Source organism: Thamnophis sirtalis, unplaced genomic scaffold (genome assembly GCF_051295495.1).
Source record: "Thamnophis sirtalis isolate CommonGarterSnake01/CBP01778 unplaced genomic scaffold, rThaSir2_p1.2 scaffold_5, whole genome shotgun sequence".
NCBI classification, from domain to species: Eukaryota; Metazoa; Chordata; class Lepidosauria; order Squamata; family Natricidae; genus Thamnophis; species Thamnophis sirtalis.
Window position 1 is genome coordinate 29,942,020 of NW_028261385.1, and position 22,719 is coordinate 29,964,738.

Genomic DNA, 22,719 nt, shown 5'->3' on the forward strand with positions numbered 1-22,719 from the left:
TTAGGGAACCAGTATAGCCTATAGTATTTTGAATATAGTTTAAGCACAGATGTTATTGCCACTACTTACATATGTTTATAGGTGATTCAGTGACCAAAACGCTGAGCTTGTCGTTCAGAAATGTTGGCAGTTTGGCAGTTCAAATCCCTAGCGCTGCGTAACGGAGTGAGTCTGGTTACTTGTCCCAGCTTCTGCCAACCTAGCAGTTCAAAATCATGTAAAAATGCAAATAGAAAAATAGGGACCACCTTTGGTGGGAAGGTAACAGAGTTCTGTGTGCCTTTGGCGTTTAGTCATGCCAGCCACATGACCACAGAGACATCTTTGGACAGTGCTGGCTCTTTGGCTTTGAAATGGAGATGAGCACCGCCCCCTAGAGTCAGGAACGACTAGCACGCATGTGCAGGGGAACCTTTACCTTTACTTTACAGATGTTTACAGTGAAACAGATGCAAACAACCTATTCTCTTTTCTGTATATATTATGTGCCAAAAAATGAATTATATGCCATCAAATTGATGTTCCTTTCAGCTGTGTCCTAATTGCCACTGTTACTGAGTCTATTCACCTTCCTGCTGGTCATCCTCATCTTCTCTTTTTACCCTTCTTTCCCAGCAATACATCTTTCTCCAGTAATTATATATTAGGATAGTAGTATACCTACTGTATGCTTCCTTTAAGCCTGGCTTGAATCTGAGTCTCTCTACCATTTCAGTTAATACTCTCTATTATTCTGAGCTTATTTGGAAATTGGGAATGGTATTAAATAAGAGATAATGATGTCTTTGTTACTTATTGCCATTTTTAAAAAAAAAATGATTTGAAGTTTAGGAACTCCTCCTCCTCACTGATTTGCTTAAAGTTATAAAGATACAGAGACGATTTCTAGAGTCAGCCTAGCAAGATATTCTCAGAGTAGTAAGTCTACAGTAAGGCTACATAAAAATTCGTGATAGAACATATATTAGTTGGTGCATCTGCATCTTACATACCTCAAGAAAGATTGAAAATAAGAGACAGTAATTTGTAATATGTTTGCTGTCTCCACTATTTTTGAGTCATCTGCAAGTTTTATAATTGTATTTTCTGCATCTTCATCCAAGTACTTAATAAATAAGTTGAAGAGCACTGGGCCTACTGGAGCCCTGCAATATGCCACTTGACATTTCACTCCAGCTTGACATGGAGCTATTGAAGGCTAATTGGGGATGTTTTTCAACCAACTCTGTATTCATCAGATGGTAGCATAGTCCAGCCCACATACTCTCATATTTTTTTAAAAAGAATTTCATGGAAGACTTTCTCAAAAGCTTTTCTGGAGGGAAGATACACTATGTTCATCACATTCTCATGGTCAAGTTAAATTGGTTGCTCTGTCAAGAATGGAAAGCAGGTTGATTTGACCTGACCTGTTCCTTATAAATCTATGCTGGCTCCCATCAAGCAATCCATTCTTCTATACATAGTCACAAATTGACATCTTATTCATCTATTCCATAATTTTGCCTAGTATTCTCTACACTATGATATTAAAATTGGATATCCTGTGGTCAAGTACGTATGCATGGTGTGCTCAAATGTCCCTTTCGTGAAAACTCAAAGTTCCTATCAAAAGTTCTGCTGCATTTACTTCTTCTACCAGCTATTTCCTGTTAGTAGGGTAAAATATAACCAATCCTCTTAACTTTTCTTCAGTTTTCTGGGAAATGAACCAATCAGCTAGAACACTAAGAAATTGCTAGAGATTTTGCACTGTTCGCCAAGCTAGTTTTCAAACAAATCTGGGCAAATGATGACAGACCAATTATTATTAAGTCTGTCATCTCTAAAAATTCTGGGATCCAGACCAAATTCTGGCATCTGGTATTAAAAATGTTTTTTTTTCTTTGTACTTGACTCTCATGCTCAAATTCTTGAACCTGAATATATTGGTACACTCCTTTTATATATAATGTCCTACTCTTCCTTTTTTGACTATTAGAGTATATTCATTTTTTGCAGACTATATCCTTCAATCCTTATTTATTTCTCAAGTTTATGTATTCTATTCATTATCTTCATCCAACTTGTTACAGTTATGCCTACTAAACAATACTGGCCTTTCTACTTTAAGATTTCTAGTTCTTCCTGTTGTTCTCTATAATCTGTTTGTTTATTGTACAAGACTCTGGAATCCTTTGATCATATAACTTCCTTATCCTTTTTTTAAATTTACTATTTAGTACTGAGTGCTTTCCTGCCTTGCATATCCCTACCAACCAGACCCAGTACCATATTCTGGACTTCTCCCTCCCTCATAGAATTCAATTTAAAGATTTTTAGATCAAGGACTTCCTAAAACAATTCTTTCCCATTTATGAGAGTTATAGCCTGCCTCTTATCAGGAATCACATTTCTGTTGGCCCCATCTGCATCAACAATACTGGCTGCTAACACATCATATTAATAGCAATCAATAGCAATAGCAATAGCAGTAGACTTATATACCGCTTCATAGGCCTTTCAGGCCTCTCTAAGCGGTTTACAGAGAGTCAGCATATTGCCCCCAACAATCTGGGTCCTCATTTTACCCACCTCGGAAGGATGGAAGGCTGAGTCAACCCTGAGCCGGTGAGATTTGAACCGCTGACCTGCTGATCTAGCAGTAGCCTGCAGTGCTGCATTTAACCACTGCGCCACCTTGGCTCTTAATGTATTAATGTGAGTCTTGAGACGTAGGTTCTCTCCTCCACCTCAGATATTCATTAGCCTCTGAAGTCACAAGGGTGTTTATTTCTAAGGGCAACTGCTTGTTGAAAGAATCGTATCTCATACTATTAGGTGTGCCAGCTTGAGCTCTTGGAAACAGGCTTCAATGAAGTTAATATATTGACAATCCTCCAAATTCTCCCCAAACCAAAAGAAAAACATTATCCTGTTTTCCACCACTGCTCCTTCTGTGCCTAAGGAATAGGAAAGCAGAATTTGCTTCTCAGTCAGAATACCCATACGCTCAACTATAGCAAGGAAATATTAACAATCAAAGTCAGGTAAGATTTGGAAAGAATCTCAGTTCTTGACAATCATCTTCTCAACCATAACTTCTTGATAATTTTACACCTATTGGCCACCAACTTTCAAAACACAACAAACATACTCACTTGAAGAATATGCTGTTAACATAGCCTACAAATATTAAGTTGAATAAATCTAGCATACAGCTGAAGCTTTGCAGGTAATGTATCTGGGCAATATACACTTTATTTATCCTTGTACTTTTTTATTGCAGGAAATTCAGTCTGCAATATCACTTTCTATTCAGCAGCCTGCTGATAAAGCCATGCAGCATAATATATAAGTACTACATATAGCAGCAATTAAGTAAATGAGCTAAAGATTCAAAAGACATATACTTAAAATCCAAATCCATCCAGTAGTGAAAGAATATGAATTATTTATTTCCTTTTAATAGTGTGTTATGGTTGTGCAAAGTCAGACATTATATAAATCAAGGTAAAGCTTTCCAAAACTCTGCAAAGCATCAGAGTCTTATAGTGCAAAAAAAATTCCTACTTTATGTTGCAGTATAAATGCTAATTATAGAACTAAAAACAAACTACCTCCTATTTCATTTTAATCATGCACCATGCTTGCATACATTATTGAATGCCTCTGTATTTTAAAGCATCCAGACAACCAGCAGATGCTTGAGTTTGCTAAAGTAGTAACATTATTTTGTTTGAAAGTACTGTTACACTGTCTGGGGCCGAATAAAAGATGCCAGCTCACACAATAATGAACAATTTATGATGTAGCTGTGAAGACCTTTTGATTGGCGTATACACAAAATGAGGCAGCTGGGTACATTGTCAATTACAAAATGCATCCATTTTCCTCATCATTATAGAATTATTATGCCTCACTGGAAAATATTCTGATAACTTCAAAGTACCAGTAATTCTCAATAGATCACCCAGTCAAGGTAATTTTCTCCAGAACCAAAGTATTCATTAAAATATTTTGGTAGTAAACTACTCTGCTGGTAGTTAACTTTGGATCTTATAGAATTCCAGCACCTCAAATTACTGCTTATGAAAGACATGAAATAAGTTGGGAGACAAGGTTCATGCTTAATTTTATAGAATATATCTGCTATCACTGGAATAGTTGTAAACCCTCTAAGTAGCCATGTGATGAGGAAACAGCTTATTTAACTCTCAAAGCTGGCTAATTTTTCTTTTGTTCTCTCAATAGCACCTACTTTTCTTCTTCCATTCTATTCTATAAAAGAAACCACTAGGCTCGAGATTTCTATTACAAGACTTTGAAGGCGGGACTTCCTGATTCACTTGGAAAAGAGGAGAGACAAGCTGAAGGAGAAGGCAAGCGGCAGGCCGCGTGGCTGCAAGATGGAGGGGGTAGCCTTTCCTCCCTCGGAGAAGCAGAAAAGCGGAGATCGAGAATTTAAACATTTTAAAATATTTGCCAAAGTTGTGGACTGAATGAGGGTTTGCGACCTCTCTCCGGTAGAAAAAGCGGAACTTATTGGTGGGGTGATATTGATTGTATATATGTAAAATGAATGCAGAATGATTTATGTTGTTTAAATTCTGTTAGAAGGGATTACTTTAAAACAGAAGGTTAACCGACTCTTGTTGAAAGTATTATCTGAATATGTGGAATGATCCATGCTATTTAATTCTTATTAGAAGGGAAAGTTGGGTGAAATTACTTTGAGCTAGATCTTAAACTAATGTCTGCATAAATTTGATAGTGGTAAATATCAGACAAGCAAGGGATGAGGGTAAAATGCATGCGGAATGATTTACGTTGTTTAAATCCTATTAGAAGAGAAAGCCGGTTGGGATTATCTTAAGATAGAATGTAAACTGATTTTTGTGTAAAGTAATATTTGATCCACGCTGCTTAAACTTTACTAAGAAGGGAAAGTTTGGTTAGATTATTTTGAATTACTGTTGAAAATAAGGTTAAGAAAGATTATTTACGCTGTTTAAATTCTATTAGAAGGGAAAGTTTGATTATTCTTCTGTAAAGTAATATTTGAATATGTGGCATGATCCACGTTGCTTAAATTTTACCGGAAGGGATTATTTTTGAGCTAGACTGTATATTGATGCCTACACAAATTTGTATAAATGTTTATCTGAATACAAGGTTAAGGAAGAGGAACGGGAGAGTCTACAGGAGGTTGGGGTAAATAACAAAGAAGTAAGAGACGAGAATAAAATTTAGATAGAATGACTTACACTATTTAAGTATAGATAAAGATGTGGGGCTGAGCTCAACACAAAGAGTTCTTTTTCTTTTTTTTTCCTTTTTCTTTTTTCTCTTTTCTTTTTTCTTTTCTTTCTTTTTTCTTGTTTTTCTTTCCTTTAATATATTACTTTTATTTTTAATCCATACGTACACAAGATACTTTAGACAGAAGGCAGTGCCAGGTGTGGGCCCTGGGAAGTCGGGAGGATTAGGGATGGGGATTTATGGGGGGTGGGTGGGTGGGTGTTAACATAGTCTCAATAAGAACAAGAATGTACTTATATACGGTTATTGTTTTTTTCTTTTTGTTTTTTTTTCTTTCTCTTTTCTTTCTTTATATTTTTTTTCCCCTTGGTTTACTTTACTTTTTATCAGATTAAATAACACTTGAATAAAGGCATACACCAAGGAGGGAGGTAGAGGGAAAGAAGAGGGAGGAGTAAGGAAGGAGTAAGGTGGAAGAGCCAAGGTGGCGCAGTGGTTAAATGCAGCACTGCAGGCTACTGCTAGATCAGCAGGTCAGCGGTTCAAATCTCACCGGCTCAGGGTTGACTCAGCCTTCCATCCTTCCGAGGTGGGTAAAATGAGGACCCAGATTGTTGGGGGCAATATGCTGACTCTCTGTAAACCGCTTAGAGAGGCCTGAAAGGCCTATGAAGCGGTATATAAGTCTACTGCTATTGCTATTGCTATAAGGGGAATGTAAGGAGGGCGTGTTGGGAGTAAGGGGAGAAGGAAGGTTTGAGGGGAAAGGGAAGTAGGAGGGGAGTGTTAGAGGGAGAAAGGAAAGTTGGAGGGGGTAGATGGGGTGTATGGAGGATGGAAGTGTCAGGTGGGGTTGTGAATGATGAGTTGTGTTTTCTTTTTTATTTTGTTTTATTTTATTTTTTTTATTTTTTTCTTTTCTTATAGCAAATACCCTGTATATAAGTGATTGCAATATGGAATGTGAAAATGAATAAAATATATATTTTTTTTAAAAAAGAAACCACTGCTTTACATTATTACTTCCCAATTTTTTTCTTTCCCAAAACTGTTTTATCAGAAAGGTTTATCAAATTTCAAGGACCGGTCGTAAGTACCTCCCTGCAGCACCATATTAATTTCACTGAACCAAAAATCATAACTCAAAGGCTATCCGTATTATAAAAACAATATCATTGAATGATCTTTATTGCCACTTCAATAAGTTACCTTTCATTATTTTATCAAATTTCATTTTATTAAGAATACTATGGGAGATTTTTGAATAAATTTTAATATAAGCTCAATCATCCAATAAGTCAATTTAAATGTTCCTGTTGTGATGGGTTAAGAGATACCCAAAGAAAAATGACTTTTACCCAAGTTTGCCTTACATAAAAGTCAAGTCAAATTTTGCATGATTTTGTTAATCACTTCATTCAGTTTTTTTAAATAAAATTTTTATTTTCAAACAAACACAAACACGTGTAACATAAAACCCTCTTCAACTACATACAGTGTGTCGATTGGCTACAAGGTCTTTCTGCGTCCTTTCCATAGTCATCTCTTGAATTTTATCAAAATTCACATATTGTCAATCAAGATATCTTTGTATACATTGTTGTTATGCTTCCTTTGTTTGATTATCACTATTGTTTCTCCATTTTGGACAAGGTATTCTAAATATATAACCATTAATATTATAATGATTCATTATATCATCTTCAATATATCCAATAATAAAGAGTTATTTTTTTATCCTATTCTAAGTCATTCTATTATTTTAGCATTGATAACATTCTGTAATAATTTTCAATTCCATGTTTTTCCCATTATTAGAATCATCAATCTAATATACGTGTATACAAATTGTTATAATTATTAAACATCCATTACGCCTAGCTATTATTACATCTTTTCAACATAAGGCATATTAAATTTGAAGTAAATTTATATTATGGCATTTCATAACATCATCCTAAAATCATCCAATGATATTATATCTTTATATTTTATTCTATATAGAATTTTTTATCTTTTATAAAAAGGCTTTTCAACATCATCTCCATAATCTTCACTTACAGTTTGTATAAAATTTCATATTATCAATCTAGTATATATAAATGCTTTGTTATCATTATTAATCATTTATTTGACTATAGCTATTATTACGTTGTATATAGCACTCAAAATTTAACTACATTTAACTAAATTTTATTGTGACATTTCATTTCATCATCCTGTATATTTCCAGAAATAATGTAGTCCAATATCTCTTGCCATTTGTAAAGTCTGTATTCTAAGTGTTTTCTTGATAAAACTTATGTGGACTTGTCTTAAAAACTTGTTGTTCATTGCATGTCTTATAAGGATTTGAAACCCTCTATCTGCTCCTTTTATCAGCTTAACTTTTGTTATCATTAGTGCTTCTGCCGAGATTACTCTCATTATTTCTGCCAAATTTTCTCTCTCTTCGTCATCTATGTTCTGACATCTGAAATAAAGTTCCAGTTCATCAATCTCTCATTTCCATATTTCACACTTGTCATTTCCCTCCACTCTCACTTTGCTGTCAGTGTCAATAATTTTCTTATCACTTTCATATGTCTCTGTGATTTTTTTGAGTTCTATCCTCAAACTTCATCACTGTCCCCATACTTTCTGTATTTTGATCTATAACTTCAAATCTCTTTTCAATTCTCTCTGTGATTATTAAAACTTTTTGAATTTCTAAGAAAATTATTTGCAAAGTTAGTGCCTTTTCTTCTTCACATTGTGCCATTTTCCAGGTTATAAACACTGCCAAAACATCCGAGACTTTTTAGGTTTCATACAAATTCAGTGGAGTTTTTCAAATCAAAGCTTTCTCTTTCTTTCAAAGGAACACCTGTATAAACAAAACATTTTCCACTGACGCTTTCAGTAAACAAAGTCTATAGCTTCGTAATATTAGATATTGCCAAGCCTCTAGCCACTAGATGGTAGTGTTACCTCTTTTCCATCTGTTTTTGCCTCTCTCTGTAAACTCCAAGCTCCGAAGAGGAAAAAAAATGTTTAAAAATTACGCTCCGACCAAGCCTTATGAGAGAAGAAACTTTTAATCCACGAATACAAAAAATGGAAAAAGTATAGAGGAAGAAGGAAAAAAAGAGACCAGTCCAGTTTAAAAGTAAGAGGCATTTGTAAAAAGTCCATCCATGGAAAACAAAGTTAAGGTAGAAAAGATAACACAATACTTTTAAACCAGGGTTAATTTGCCGCTTATTTTCTTCTGTTTTCAATTTTATTTTAAACTCCAAGTCTTTTGGGTTTTCCCTTCTCTAATAATAAAAAATTTTCTCACCATTTCGACACACTGTCTCTCCTGTACTGCTTCTGTTTCAGGGGCTTGTCCCAACCTTCTGCAGCCATTTTGGCTGCTTCTCTTGAAGCTGGCAAAAAGAGCTTTCTCCTGGATCAATCAGGGACTTTGTGATGTCCCTGAGATCAGCAGGACTTGCTCTTCTCTATCACTGTTCCTTCAGAACAGTTTAGGTCCAAAAGGACCGTCCAGTAACAGAGCTATCGACAGCAATCCTGGAACCCCAAGATTGCATGTCATGTTGTTTTGACGTCAAGCCCTGCCTCTCCACTTCATTCAGTTTTGATCATACTTGCCTGTGCCATTTTAAAATAACAGAGTTTAGTGGCTGTTCAATCAATTTTGTGAAATCTCCACAATTATATTCACAGCTATTACAGGAAGTGTGATATCTCTGTGTTAACTAAACCCTGTCCACATCTCCAACACTTTGATAAGTTGTTTTTTAATTTAATAATAGGTTTAGTACCATGACAATTGCTTCTAAAATATAATACAACATACCCCAACCTATCAAATACTGTATAAATTGTAAAATGTAATATGTTGGTGTTCTAGCAATTACATTGCCAACTTTTATATATGTATAGGACAAGGGTGAAATGCTACCGATTCTGCCCTGATCGCTGGAATTGGTAGTAACGAATGCTTCCAGTTTCCTGAACTGGTAGTAAAAAAACGCTTTTAAAAAAGTATTTAAAAAAAGATTGCCACCATCGCACGGCACAGCTGATTGTCACAGCTGATGAACCTTTTTTTACTTTTTTAAAAGCAGTTTTACTAACTATTCGCCCAACTGGTAGTAGAAAAATGCTTCAAAAAGTTTTTTAAAAAAGGTTCCGACTATCAGCTGTTTGACGGTCAGATGTGCTGGGGGATTTGGGAACTTTTTTTTTTCTTTTTTAAAAGCATTTTTTACTACCTATTACCTTAACCGTGACTCTGTGAGGTTCCTGCTTGTTGCAGGGGCCATTTTATGTGAAGTCCAGCTGCTTTTGCATTGTGTGTGAGTCAGTTGTGTAGGAGTCAGTTGTGTAGCTTTTGCATTTAATTTTGTGTAAAGTGTGATAGTTGGTTTTTGAGCTGTCTGTGACTCTGTGAGATTCCTGCTTGCTGCAGGGGCCATTTTGTGTGAAGTCCAGCTGCTTTTGCATTGTGTGTGAGTCAGTTGTGGGCTTTTGTGTTGTTTGTGTGTGAAGTGTGAAAGTTGGTTTTTGAGCTTATCCAGTCACATGACCATGACCACCCAATCACATGACCACCAAGCCACGCCCAAAGAACCAGTAGGGAAAATTTTTAGATTTCACCACTGGTATAGGATATGTTGTAGGTAACATATTTAAGCCTAAAAACCTAGCTGGTACTCCAAGAGCTTAAAGACTGTTATTTATGAACTGAACACACTTATTTGAAGTGCAGCAGTTTATATTCCATATAGACTCTCTGCCTGAGATTAAAATAAATACCAGTGGAAGCAGGACTTCACCACAATGACTCAAATGTCTGGGAATGATCATACTCTTTTTAAATTACAAAAGAAATGGCAAATCCTCTTTTGCCAGACTAGCATTATTCAAATTGAATTACTAATTTACTCCAGTTCCCGTTTACATTTCAGCTGTATTATGAATCATTGATGTATGTTTACTATTACACACTCTACTTTGCTTTAAATTTGACTTTTAAGCACACACCTTCCAACTGATCAACTGAACAATGGGTCCTTATCCTAGAAGTTATTTTAAAAAGTGCACACAAACAGTACACTACATTGTATTGCACACCAACCATGAACCAATATCAATTTCACAGCATTTTTTCCCCTATTCTATAACTTTTCTGTCCACTTTTTGACTCATCTTCCAATTTGTCCCTTTCTTGCTCTCTGGATCCCTCTTCCCTTTGCCCCTCCCTCTTTCCTGTGTCCATTCTGTAAATTGTACACTCAGCTCTCAGCAAATTCTAATGCAAAGCAAGTGACAACCACATTCAAATTAAACTTTCTCTGTTCATTTCTATCTCTCCCACCCTCCCTCCCTCCCTGTGTGTGTGAGAGAGAGAGAAGGGGGGAGGAGCATCAAAAACATTCCCATCTTTATTTGTTTTGGATAAATGTATGCATTACAGATGTACTTAACATCTATGTATTGAGCAACAACAAGTTACAACAACGTTGAACGAGGGGTACTTATGACAGATCCACACAGTTGTGATCTTCACAGTGTCCGCAAGGTCATGAGACCACAGTTTGGATGCTTGAGACTCAGCTCACAATTACACTGTTGCAGTGTCTTGCAGTCACATGCTTACCATTTGTGAACTTTCCAGCCAGCTTCCGAAAAGCAGACTCGATGGGGGAGCCAGAAGAGGGTCACCAATGACAATCATGAGACATGCTGCGAGCACGAAGAATTTGTCTAATGATGTCAACTGAGACTGTCAGAACTGCCATCACAAGTCACATGATGTTGCACCTTACAACTGTGTCACTTAGTGATAGAGTTCCTAGTCCCCATTACAGTCAGCAACTGGGGATTACCTGTATAACTGAGCCACTAATTAGTACTTAAATAGAAAAGATAGGCTATTCCATAGTAATCAGTGCATTTAATAAAATAAGGAGGGAGGGGGGGAGAAAGAGGGAGAGAGAGACTGAGTGCCTGTGTCTCACACAAATGGAATATAAATTAGCTCTCCTGGGCATCATTCTATTACTACTTTTGCCTTGGAAATATGAGCAGTGAGGCAAAAAACTAGATTCTCCTGTGAAACTTGCTGGTGCTGCCATCTGCCCATGGAGACTGATTGTTCTGTCTCTCCTTTCAAGAGTTCCTGTAGCATAACACCCTCAATTTTTCACACCATTTGGCTCCCATTTAACAGCTTTCTCTAGAAACATGTTTACTAGCACCTGGAACCCACAATCGATCTCCAATATCCACAGCCATTCTCTGTAAGCCATAACTCTCTGAAAGAGACTGTTTTTATTTCACCAGTCTGTTCTCTCATTGTTAAACACTTCATATTTCCATGCACTAATTTCTGTTATAAGCTCTCAGCACCAAAATGTTTTGTTTCTTCATTTTTTCCCCACATAGACTGACCTAAGTTCATCACAGCCACCTCTCAAATGCATTTAAAATTCAGTTTTTATTTCACCGGTCCCTTACACCTTTTATATGCTTTTCCCTCAACGTTGCTCAAACAATTTTTTAAAGTGAAAATTAAAATTAACAAATTAACAAATATTCACTTTTGCTCCAGGTCTTTCTTTCTTTCTTTCTTTCTTTCTTTCTTTCTTTCTTTCTTTCTTTCTTTCTTTCTTCTTTCTTTCTTAGGCTTATATGAGGCAGTCTGGATTCAACACAACAAGGTGCTTTGCAACATGGGTCTCTTGATGATGCAAAGAAGCAACACGCTTTAGGGTTGGTAGCCTTGACTTATAATGCATGGGCCAGTGCCAAACGTATAAATGAGTCACAGCAATTTTCTTAGCAATACTGTTGAAAGTGCCTTGCCATTTCCTTCTTCTAGATCTGACAGAGAATAACTGACCCAAATCATGCAGCTAGCTTCATGCCTTAGGCAAGCATAGTCTTTCAGCTTGTGGCCCAGTGTCTTTAATCACTCCACCCAACTGGCTCTTCTTACATCCTGCTTAAGCAGACACAAAAGTCTCCTCCAGCAATTGCAAGTACTGGTAGAGGTAAATAATATACCTCACAAGAGGTAAATAATATATTACAAGGCTACCTGGATTTTTTTCAACTTGTAAAGGTTAAGTAAGTGGATAGGACTCGTTCTTTTTGGTTGCCATTTGTGGGATCATACATTCATACCCAACCTACTAGGCCAGGAAAGATGTGCTCAACTGAATTTGAGAGGGAGCTAATGCTTCCTTAAGGAGGGTGCTGTGCTTTCTACCTTGAAGGAGAAAGTGATGAAACCCTCTTGAAGGCACCATAGCTTGGATAGCTACTCTAGATACCCATCACATAATTTTTAGTCTTCCTCTCTCGGAGACAGTTTTGGACAAAATGTAAGTTACTGTATTTTTATTATTCTTCAGTCCTGAATTTTGTTTGTTTGTGTGTTTTCTTTCTTTTTCTGTCTGTCTGTCTGTCTGTCTGTCTGTCTGTCTGTCTGTCTGTCTGTCACATGCGTGTGTGAAATGCTACCGGTCTGTGCGACAATCAGTTGTGCCTTGCAATCATTGGAACTTTTTTTAGCATTTTTTTCTACTGATCAGCTGTGCGACAATCAGCTGTGCCTAATTGTCTGTGAAGATCCTGCTTGTTGCGGGGGCTATTTTGTGTGACATCCAGCTGGTTTTACATTGTATGTCAGTCAGTTGTGCAGCCATACCCACCCAGTCACATGCTCACTAAGCCACGCCCACCCAGTCACATGCCCTCCAAGCCACACTCACCAAGTCACATGCCCAACAAGCCATGCTCACAGAACCAGTAGGGAAAAATTTTGAATTTCACCACTGGTGTGTGCCCTTTTTTCTAAGTTGTTTTTTAGTTCAGGCTACCCTGCTCCTGTTCCTAACTCTGGGATCATCATATATTGGTTTTCACAGATAAGCTTTGGCAAAATCATCTAAGAACTACTAGGGAAAATGTCATAAGAGTCAGTTCCTTACAGATGAGTTGAATTACAAAGAGAAACCCAAACCTGGAAAACTCAAGAACATAATTCTTAATAAATGTATAGATTTATGTATGTCGCATATTTGTGTAATGTTTCAATTCCAATAAGCTCTTGATTTACTAGATCTCAGTTTAATAGATTTTGATATAATGAGCATATTTATTCATATACTACAAGCATTTAATGTATATGTTTTCCAAAGTAGTTCAGACTATTTATGTTATCTCCATCAGTTTTCACCATTTGCATCAACTCATGGCATTTGTCATGACACAATAATACAAATGATATTATTTGAATTATACAAATTATGTAAATGATGCAAATGATGTATTTTCTTTTCTTTTTTTTCGAATTTATTTTTTATTTTCCATTTTCATAACATAATCACATGTATACTTTTACATAGACAATATCATGTTGTAAGATGCAAATGATGTATTTTCAAGGTTGGATGAGCATTCAGGAATAATTTAATCATCTCTGAAACTGAGGGTTTGATGTATGTAGTCCTCAACTTATAACCATTTCTTTAGTGATTATTTACAGTTACAATGGCACTGAAAAAAGTGACTTATGACCATTTTTCACATTTAAAACCATTGCAGCATCCCCATGCTCATGTGATCAAAATTTGGATGCTTGGCAACTAGTTCACGTTTATGAGAGTTGCAGTGTTCCTGGACCATGTGGTCAACTTTTACAATCTTCTGACAAGCAAAATCAGTGAGGAAGCCAGATTCACTTGTTACTGCAGCCAATTCACTTGGCAAGAACAGTCACAAAATGGGGCAAAATTCATTTAATAACTGTCTCACTTAGCAACAGAAACTTTGAGTTCAATTGTAGTTGTAAGTTGAAGAGTGCCTGTACTCTATTTCAAATCTTAGCTTTCAGTATATGCAGGAAAGCCACAACAGAAGATATTAACAATCAACTTGGCCGATAACAGTGAAGGTAGTCTGCCAGATATCTTGACCTCAAGTTGTTTGGAGTCATATATATTTGAAGAACAGAATCTTGAATCTGGATCAATAGTCATTAGCTTTGGGTGATGAAGTCCTTTAGGACTGAAGAAAACTGGCAGTTGTCCAGAGCTTCATTATCTGTAGAGGCATTGCAGGAAGCCAAGAGCATGTCTGCAGCGACAGTAAACTACAATTTATAGTATTTAAAATTAAAAAAACAAGTCTGGTTTTGTTTTGTTTTTGGAAGTTCAAGAGATAAAAACAGGATGAGATAGGAAAACTTAAGATTGCCAATTGCATTCAACTGATCTTGTCCAGCATGATGAATAAATTTCAAATTTTCATGATGCATAAATGCAACCATGGCACCCACAGAAACAACAAATATTGATTTTTTTAAAAGCAAAAGAAAGGAAAAGGATGAAATATGATACGCAGGTGGTTCTGGGGTCTCTTTCAAATTCTACGCACATCTGTTTGGCTTTCACTCTGACCATTTTTCCCCAAGTCAGATTTGACTGTTTCCGGCTTGGTGATTAATCACTTGGCAGTTGACAAAAGAGCCTGAGCCTTTCTATCTCAGCAGAAGCATCTATCGATTTAATTTGCAAGTTTGCATTGTAGAGAACTTTGGCTTTCAGAACAACAGTTTCCCATGCCCCAGTTCCTTTTCTACTAAGTCTTTTATTCCCAGTATGAAAACAATCATATGTGTGAGGTGCATTTTAAAAAAATTCATAGATCCAGAATAGGTCAGATGAAGGAACTATAAGTTTGTTTGTTGTTTGTTGTCAACTATAAAGCCTTCTCTTAACATTATCTTGGCATTTACACAGTAGGTTTCATTTCATGTGGAAGGAACAACGTCATGCCCCTTCTCATGCTGTTGTGACTTAGTAGAATTTGCTCAGTCACGTGGCAACTTTAAGGCTTGTGGACTTCAACTCCCAGAATTCTCCAGCCAGCTATGCTAGCTGAAGAAGTCTGGAAGTTGAAGTCCACAAGTCTTAAAATTGCCAAGTTTGGTGGCATTTTTTTTAACATTCCGGTCTGTTATTCTCAACTCATTGTGGTGTCAGAAATACATGAAGACATGTTGGAAGAATATTGAGAGAATGTGGCCTCAACATTTGGAGGAAAAGTTTTCTAAACTGTTAAAAATGAAAGCTCAGATTGATGAAGAAGTTACAATTTTATGAGGAAATTGATAAGAGAAATATACATACATTATATGAAACATTTGAAAATAATTATGCACCTAGGAAAAATAACTTGTATGACATCTGTAGTCTTTTTGACAAGAAAACAAACCAAAGGACAAAATATAAATTATTTGGTTTAAAACTTTTAGCATAGACTTGCATATTCAAAATGTTATTATTAACTTTTCATCAAGATCTGTAGTGTGTGTGGAATAAGATGAGAGAGGATAAAAATAAGATTATGGAAAAAATTATGACAACAAAGCTGATGCATAGAGTTGACACACTGACTGAAAATTAAAGTCCAAGATTCAAGAAAAGGAACAAATTCTCAGTAAAAGCTAACTTTCTGCAGATTCTGCTACCCAAAAGAATAATCAAACAAATTACAATTGTTGAAAGGTGGTATTATGATTAAAAGAGCTTGACTAAAATAATGAAAAATAAAGCAGAAAATGGAGAATATCTATTATTTTCCAGTGATGTGCAGAGTATTTTTTTTGAAAAGTTACAAATTCAAGATTTACATATACTAAAAGAAGAACCTTTTATTGGAATGTTGTGTTCAGAATAAAATAAATGATTTTATTTGCTTATTAACTATTATAAGCAATAAAAAAGATTCAGAATCATGATTCTTTTCTGATTATAATATTTTACAGGCTGAATCTTTGAAAAACTAAAATGTTAAAGCAGTTATTTATTGCAAGTTTTAGCCAAGTTCTACTGGTTTTTAAACATAAGGATAAGTTAATAAAGTTAAGAGTTCCAAGAATTTGATTCTGAAATTAAAATTTTTAGACAACTTATACCAGTGACTGATTTAAATTTTATTAGTTCATATAGCAAAAAAAATTGTAGGTAATAGAGCAAAAGAGGAAAATATAAACCGGGGCATATTAATGTACTGTTCAATTGGATAGCAGTGTTCCAATATCTCGAGGGTTGCCACAAAGAAGAGGGAGTCAAACTACCTGCTTGATGGCCACTATCTCCAGCAAATGTCTGATCTCCGCCTGCATCAGCTGGCATTTGAGGGGTGATTTGGGAATGGGACAGCGGATGAAGGTCCACGGAGGCATCAAAAGGAACTCTAGCATCAGACCATACCGAACAGTGTTCTGAACCCAAGCATCTGTCGTTGTCTCCGCCCATTGGTTAGCATACAACTGTAGATGATCCCCAATGGGAGGGGACCGATGATGGTCACTTAGTCCTCCTAAAGGAGCAGTTGGAATATCCCCCTCAGAAGGTCCTGTGGTTCCCCTGCTGCCTATTCTTGTCCCTGAATGAGGACCTCTCGTGGGAGTGGTCCTGTGACTGGGTAAGGCCTAGTGTAACCCATAGAGGTAGAAGGGGCATCTACATTATGAAAGGGCTGGCTATGAAAAAATGACTGCCCTTTCCAGCCCGGCTTTTTTCAGTAATAGTCGACAAGACCTTGCGGTTATCCTTGGACTCAATTAAAACAGAGTCTAAGGCCTCCACAAAAAGCTTGCCTCCCTTGAATGGAGCGGAAGCAAGTTTCCACTTTTCCTTCATGTCCGCCTGCCAGTGACAAAGCCACAGCAGGCGACATGAGGTCACATTGGAGGCAAGTGCTCTAGCTGAGAATTTGGTGGCGTTAAGCGAAGCATCGGCCGAGTACTCGACCGCTGCAATTATTTTGTTTACATCTTGGTGTGACCTAATGTCACCAGCTGGGAGATTGGACAGCAATTTGCGTAGCCAAAATAGGGCCACCCTACTGAAGTAGGAAGAGGAGGAGAAAGCCTTCATGGCCCACTCTGTGGCCATATGAGTCTTGTGATAGGCCTTCTCCGCCCTCTTATTCTCAGCTTTGAGTCCTTCCAGCAGGTCAGCTGGGAGGACCAAATTCGAGGTTAGGGCCCTATGAGGTCATCATCCTGGGGGAGCTTCAGGAGATTCTCCATGCCAGCTTCCATAGAATAAAACTTCTCGTCCACCCCACTGGGATTAGCCATGGAGCCTGGCTGGGCCCATTGATGTTGTATAATGTCCAAGAATAACTGGGGAGCAGGGACCAACTCTTGAGGAGGGGTGGTTTCCTTGAACAGCCCTGTCCCTAGATCCTGAGATCCCGATGTTGGCTTATTGCCCTGTTTGGCAGAATTCTTATCAGATTGTGTGGGAAGCCCCATCTGAAGAGAGGAGGCCCTAGCCTTGGTGAGAATGGCCTGAAACATAAAGGGCTTGAATAATCCCGAGAAGGCGGGAACGTCGGGGGTTGGGTTCTCGTCCTCTGACAAATCTGGGGCATCATGACCGCCCTCCTCCGGATCAGATGCTTTGCTGACATCCGAAGAGGCAGGAGGGGAGACCCTACCCTCTTGCTGTGGGGGGTCAACAACCTTCTCTTTGGCTTTGGTTTGGCCTGGAAGGGGTAAGGAAAGTCCCAATTGCTGGATACCATAGCAATAGCAGTAGACTTATATACCGCTTCATAGGCCTTTCAGGCCTCTCTAAGCGGTTTACAGAGAGTCAGCATATTGCCCCCAACAATCTGGGTCCTCATTTTACCCACCTCGGAAGGATGGAAGGCTGAGTCAACCCTGAGCCGGTGAGATTTGAACCGCTGACCTGCTGATCTAGCAGTAGCCTGCAGTGCTGCATTTAACCACTGCGCCACCTTGGCTCCATCAGCAATCCCCTGAGAGATAGCCCTTGAAACCACCTCCTTCATGGCTGGGGTTAGCTCAGGAGTGGAATCTTGGTTCTGGGACAAATCTCTGGCTACAGGCCCAGGAGTGGGAATTTCCTCTTCCAACAGGGAACAAGCCTCCTCCATATATTCCTCCTCTAGAGATGAAGCTAAGGACCTGGGAAATGCCCTAGAGGGGTTAGGGGAGAACCCAAAATCGCCCTCCTCCACTACAGATGGCTCATGTTTATGATGGTTGTAGTGTCCCTGGGTCACATGATCACATTTTGCAACCTTCTGACCAGCAAAGTCAATGGGGAAACCAAATTTGCTCAACGACCATGTTATTAACTCGACAACTGCAGTGATTCACTTAACAACTCTGGCAAGAAAGGTCATAAAACAGGGCAAGCTCCTTTAACAAATGTCTCACTTAGCAACATAAATTTTGGGCTCAGTTGTGATCATAAGTTGAGGACTACCTGTATTATAATATTAGAATAAAATATGGCTAATCTGGGAGTGGAAGGGTAGTTGTGTTCTACACCAGTGATGGTGAACCTTTTCGACACCAAGTGCCCAAACTGGAATGTACACGCATGTGTGCACCAGAGCACCAGAACACAAAGACCAGCTGGCCAGTGTGCATGCACACGCCAGCCAGCTGCTCTTCTGGTTTCTGGTGCGCGCATGCACGACGGCCAGCTGGTCTTTGCATGTGCCGGAAACCTGAAGATCAGCTGGCGATGGTGCACATGTCCACAGAGAGGGCTCTGCATGCCACCTCTGGCACATGTGCCATAGGTTTGCCATCACGGTTCTATGCTAATTCAGTATGCTCATGCATTTCTTATTTATTTTATACCTTTCTCCTAGTTGTACACTTTTTTTTCCCTTATGGGGGGTTTTACAAAATCCAAACCTCTTTCCAAAGCATTACAAATACTTAAACCTGACAAATGACAAATCATTATTGCTCGGAAAGTTGAGATGAACTTCACTTCATCTGATATTAACCCAGCTTTATTGGAGAGTGACATATTTAATTCAAAGAAAATAAGCACCCCCTGTGGCTTGCAGTTCTCATCTGGGGGATAGCAACTTTCCAATAAAAACTGTTATTAAACCAATGTGATCTTTGAATAATTATGGCAATCTTCCACAAGACACTTTTTTTCACTTTTAACGTTCATTTTCCTTTTCCTCAGCTAAAGATGAAGCCAAATTAAGAATTCCACCCCCCCCCCCTTTTCTGGATTTCAACCACTCCATTTGCTTTGGCTGGAGTCATGGCTTGGTCTTCTGCTCAACCCAAATTTACCAAGATCTCTAGTTTGGTAGATTCCCCTGATTCTTTATCCCTCTTGGATCAATTAAAAGAAAAAAGAAAACACCAAACTTCATTATTTTGCCAGTCTCTCAGAACAGAAAGAAAAAGGTCTGCGTCTGGGTTTTTGTTTTTATTTTTTGCATATTTTTAAATTTTTGATTTTCTATTTATCTTTTTATGATCTGTAAGCTGCCCAGAGTCACCTTGTAAGAGAAGTGGAGGGGAGGGGATATTAAATAAACAAACAAACAAACAAACAAATAAAATAATAAAATAATAAATAAAATAAATACACACCAACACAGTAGTTTTGCCTCATTTTAAAAGAAAAAGGAAAAAAAAATGTGTCCTCCTTTGTCCTGTTCTGTCAACAAACCTGAGGGAGAAAAACGCCCAACATTTTTATCTCTTCACAAATGGTAGCAAAAAGTACCAATCAGGGACCAGAGGGAAAAGGATGTTCCTACTGCAGATGTAGTAGCCAAGTGGAATTGGAAGGAATTGAAAGGCATCACACACATGGCTCAGCGTGACTTGAGCTGGCACAAGATAGAAAACACTATTTCTGAAGCATAAAAAGACAGAAAACAGAGGTTGGCTTAGGGAGGGTGCCATGTGTCTCCCTCCCCGTTCAAAAAGGATGAGTGGCTTATGATGGAAATGCAAAATTCCCAGTTTTCCAAGAAACTGTGCTCAGATCCCCCATAAATACTGCCCCCTCTCTTTAACTCACATACCAATTTCCTATAGCTTTGCAACTTAATTTAAGCAGCCCACTTCACCATCAAATATTACCATCCACACTTCACTTATAAGCATCAGCATGTTGTTCAAAACCAGCATTGTTGAACCCATCCACACTTAAACCACTGTGGCACTCTGGGCTCAAAGCCATTATCAGCTAGGCACACACTTTCAAGCCCCTTGCTTCTTCTGAGTTGTGTGGTGTCATTTCTAAAGGGCAGGAGAGAGAAAAGGCTAAACTAAAGTATTTTTCATGGTTGTCTTCCCATAACATTAGCAAACAAAAGAACATTAAAGCAGAACCAATAGACTCCGTGTGGCTTTTATGTATACAAATTTTCTGGCTACTTCTCAGTCAAAACACACACTTCTTCCTTATGGATAATGCATAGATTGTGACATCCTATGAAATCAGAAAAGGGACATGAGAATGAAATCCTCGAATTGCAACACCACTTCTAAACCAATAAATGGGAAAAAAGGAAGAAGGAAGGAAAACTTCTCCATTTGCCAAAATAATAATTATAGTTAATAATAATTTAAGTTACCATTAATTAACATAACATAGATCATGCTCTCACAACAAACATAATAGAGTGACACTTTGAAACTGAATAACTAGTGCAAACTTATTCTGTGATTGGGATTTTCTGATACTAGCATTTAAAGGCAATGATAATCTCACTGGCAATTTCTTAAAGGTGTGATACTTTTGCCAAACATGACAACGCGATAAAATATGTGTTGCAATGCCAAAGCATATTTTAAAATAATGTAAATTAACAAATTCCTAATCATGAAGAGTAATTTACCTTGATTTTGTTTTTGTTTTTTTCAAAGACACACATTAATCAGCAGATAGGATAAATTCAAAAAGAAAAAAAATATGTTATAGAAATGTTCAGATCACTTCCAAGTTCAAGACTGCTGTGACCAACTCTGCTTCCTTTGCTTTTAATTGCTGCAATATTCTATTCATTTCAATTATTTCTGGATATCCTGAATAGTTTGTAGCTACAAGGAGGCAATTGTACAGATTCAGAAAGCAAAGAAAAATGGAAAAGAGAAAGAGGGGAAAAAACATTCTTGTAGATATCTTGTTGATAAAAAGCCATGGCATGAGTTCATTAAAGCTGTCTAAACAATGTTATTAATGCAAGCACACAAAACTTGTAAGAAGAAACACAACTGATTGAATTTATAAAAATGAAGGGAGGGTTACACAACCACTTACTTACACTTTTACTTCTGACAGAGAGAGAGTTTGTATCCTTGCTCATGATGTTGCAGTTGCTGATCTGGTTGGGATTTTAGCAGCAGAAGTTCCAACAAGAGCAAATTTCACCTAATGCAAAGAAAATATACTATTATAGTTTCACACTACCTTTCAAGGTATTGTGTTGCTGAATTCCTATGTTCTCCTAACAGAATGCTTTTAGTGATGCTAAACTATCATTCCCATCATCCTGAGCAACATGAATTTCCTAATGGATCAGCCAAATGAAACAAGGCTGCTGTATTAACTTGGCATCAAGAGCTTTCTGAGATAGCATACCAACACCCTCTAAACAAATTAGATCCGTGTTTTCCATTTGAGATGGCGCCTTTATATGAACTTTAGCACAATGCTATATACCATTCATATATTCCAGTTCTCTAAATCAGTATTAATAATTTGTACTTGTAAAACATATGTAAAACACATTCCCTGGGGACTATTTGGTGAAAGGAAATGCAATTAGCATATAAAACTGCAGTACAAGACTATGTACAAATATGAAACATAAAGAATTAAAACAAGTTAGAAACTGCAAATCTAAATGGGACTTGGTCCCAAATAAATGGATACAGGATTGTGGTGTTCTTTAAACATTTTTTGACATTTGTATAAATAATTGGTCTTAAAGCTGAGGACATTCTTTTCCAACTGATAAACAGAAAGACTTAAGCATAAAACAGACCATTTGTTTATAACTTCAATCATACATTTAAAGTTGCTGTATATATAGGTAGCACTCGTATCGTATGCTGACTCTCTCTCTCTCTCTCCCTCCCTCCCTCCCTCCCTCCCTCCCTCTCTCTCTCTGATACAAACATACAAGCACACGCACACACAGGAAAATACACCTCCATTCCTTTGAATGAAGTCTGAATCAACATATTCATTCAAGAGTAATGCACTGAACAGTTTCAATTATTGTCCCCTCTTGTTATCATTCTGAAAGATATTAGTAAGGATATCTCAAAGGTGTTTTTTCAAACACGGGACAACCATGACCTGGATGACTGAGAATCTCCATAGACATTAGTGAGGATAATTAATTTGGCACCGTTTCTGGAGTGTGATTTTCAGCACACTATTCAAAGACCAAATGCATTTTTCAGTCTGAAAGAGGCTGTGCAACAAACCCACATAAGCATCTCTTTTCACTTCAAATAGCAGGGTGAATAAATTCTATTGTTTGGCTAATTTTTACATCAAGAATTCTGTGAGACAGAGCCAAAGGCTCATCTAAAACAATTATCTTGGTTATTTTAAAAGATGTACCGCAAGCAAGATGGGCCAATTATTTAAT

General features: G+C 37.4%; 1 protein-coding gene and 1 long non-coding RNA gene across 2 annotated transcripts in view; one reads left to right on the forward strand and one right to left on the reverse strand.

Moving 5' to 3' along the window:
* Nucleotides 1-22,719, reverse strand: part of PDE4D (phosphodiesterase 4D) — a 734,024-nt gene that overhangs the window by 589,510 nt on the left and 121,795 nt on the right. Inside the window, exon 2 of the mRNA XM_087715532.1 lies at nucleotides 21,382-21,488. Within this exon, the coding sequence (XP_087571658.1) occupies nucleotides 21,382-21,423 (42 nt within the window). The 5' untranslated portion in view covers nucleotides 21,424-21,488. The remainder of the gene's footprint in view (nucleotides 1-21,381; nucleotides 21,489-22,719) is intronic.
* Nucleotides 5,639-6,240, forward strand: LOC148045320 (uncharacterized). Its single transcript, XR_015696558.1, has 2 exons — nucleotides 5,639-5,711; nucleotides 5,953-6,240. It is a non-coding gene; the product is annotated as an uncharacterized LOC148045320 (long non-coding RNA).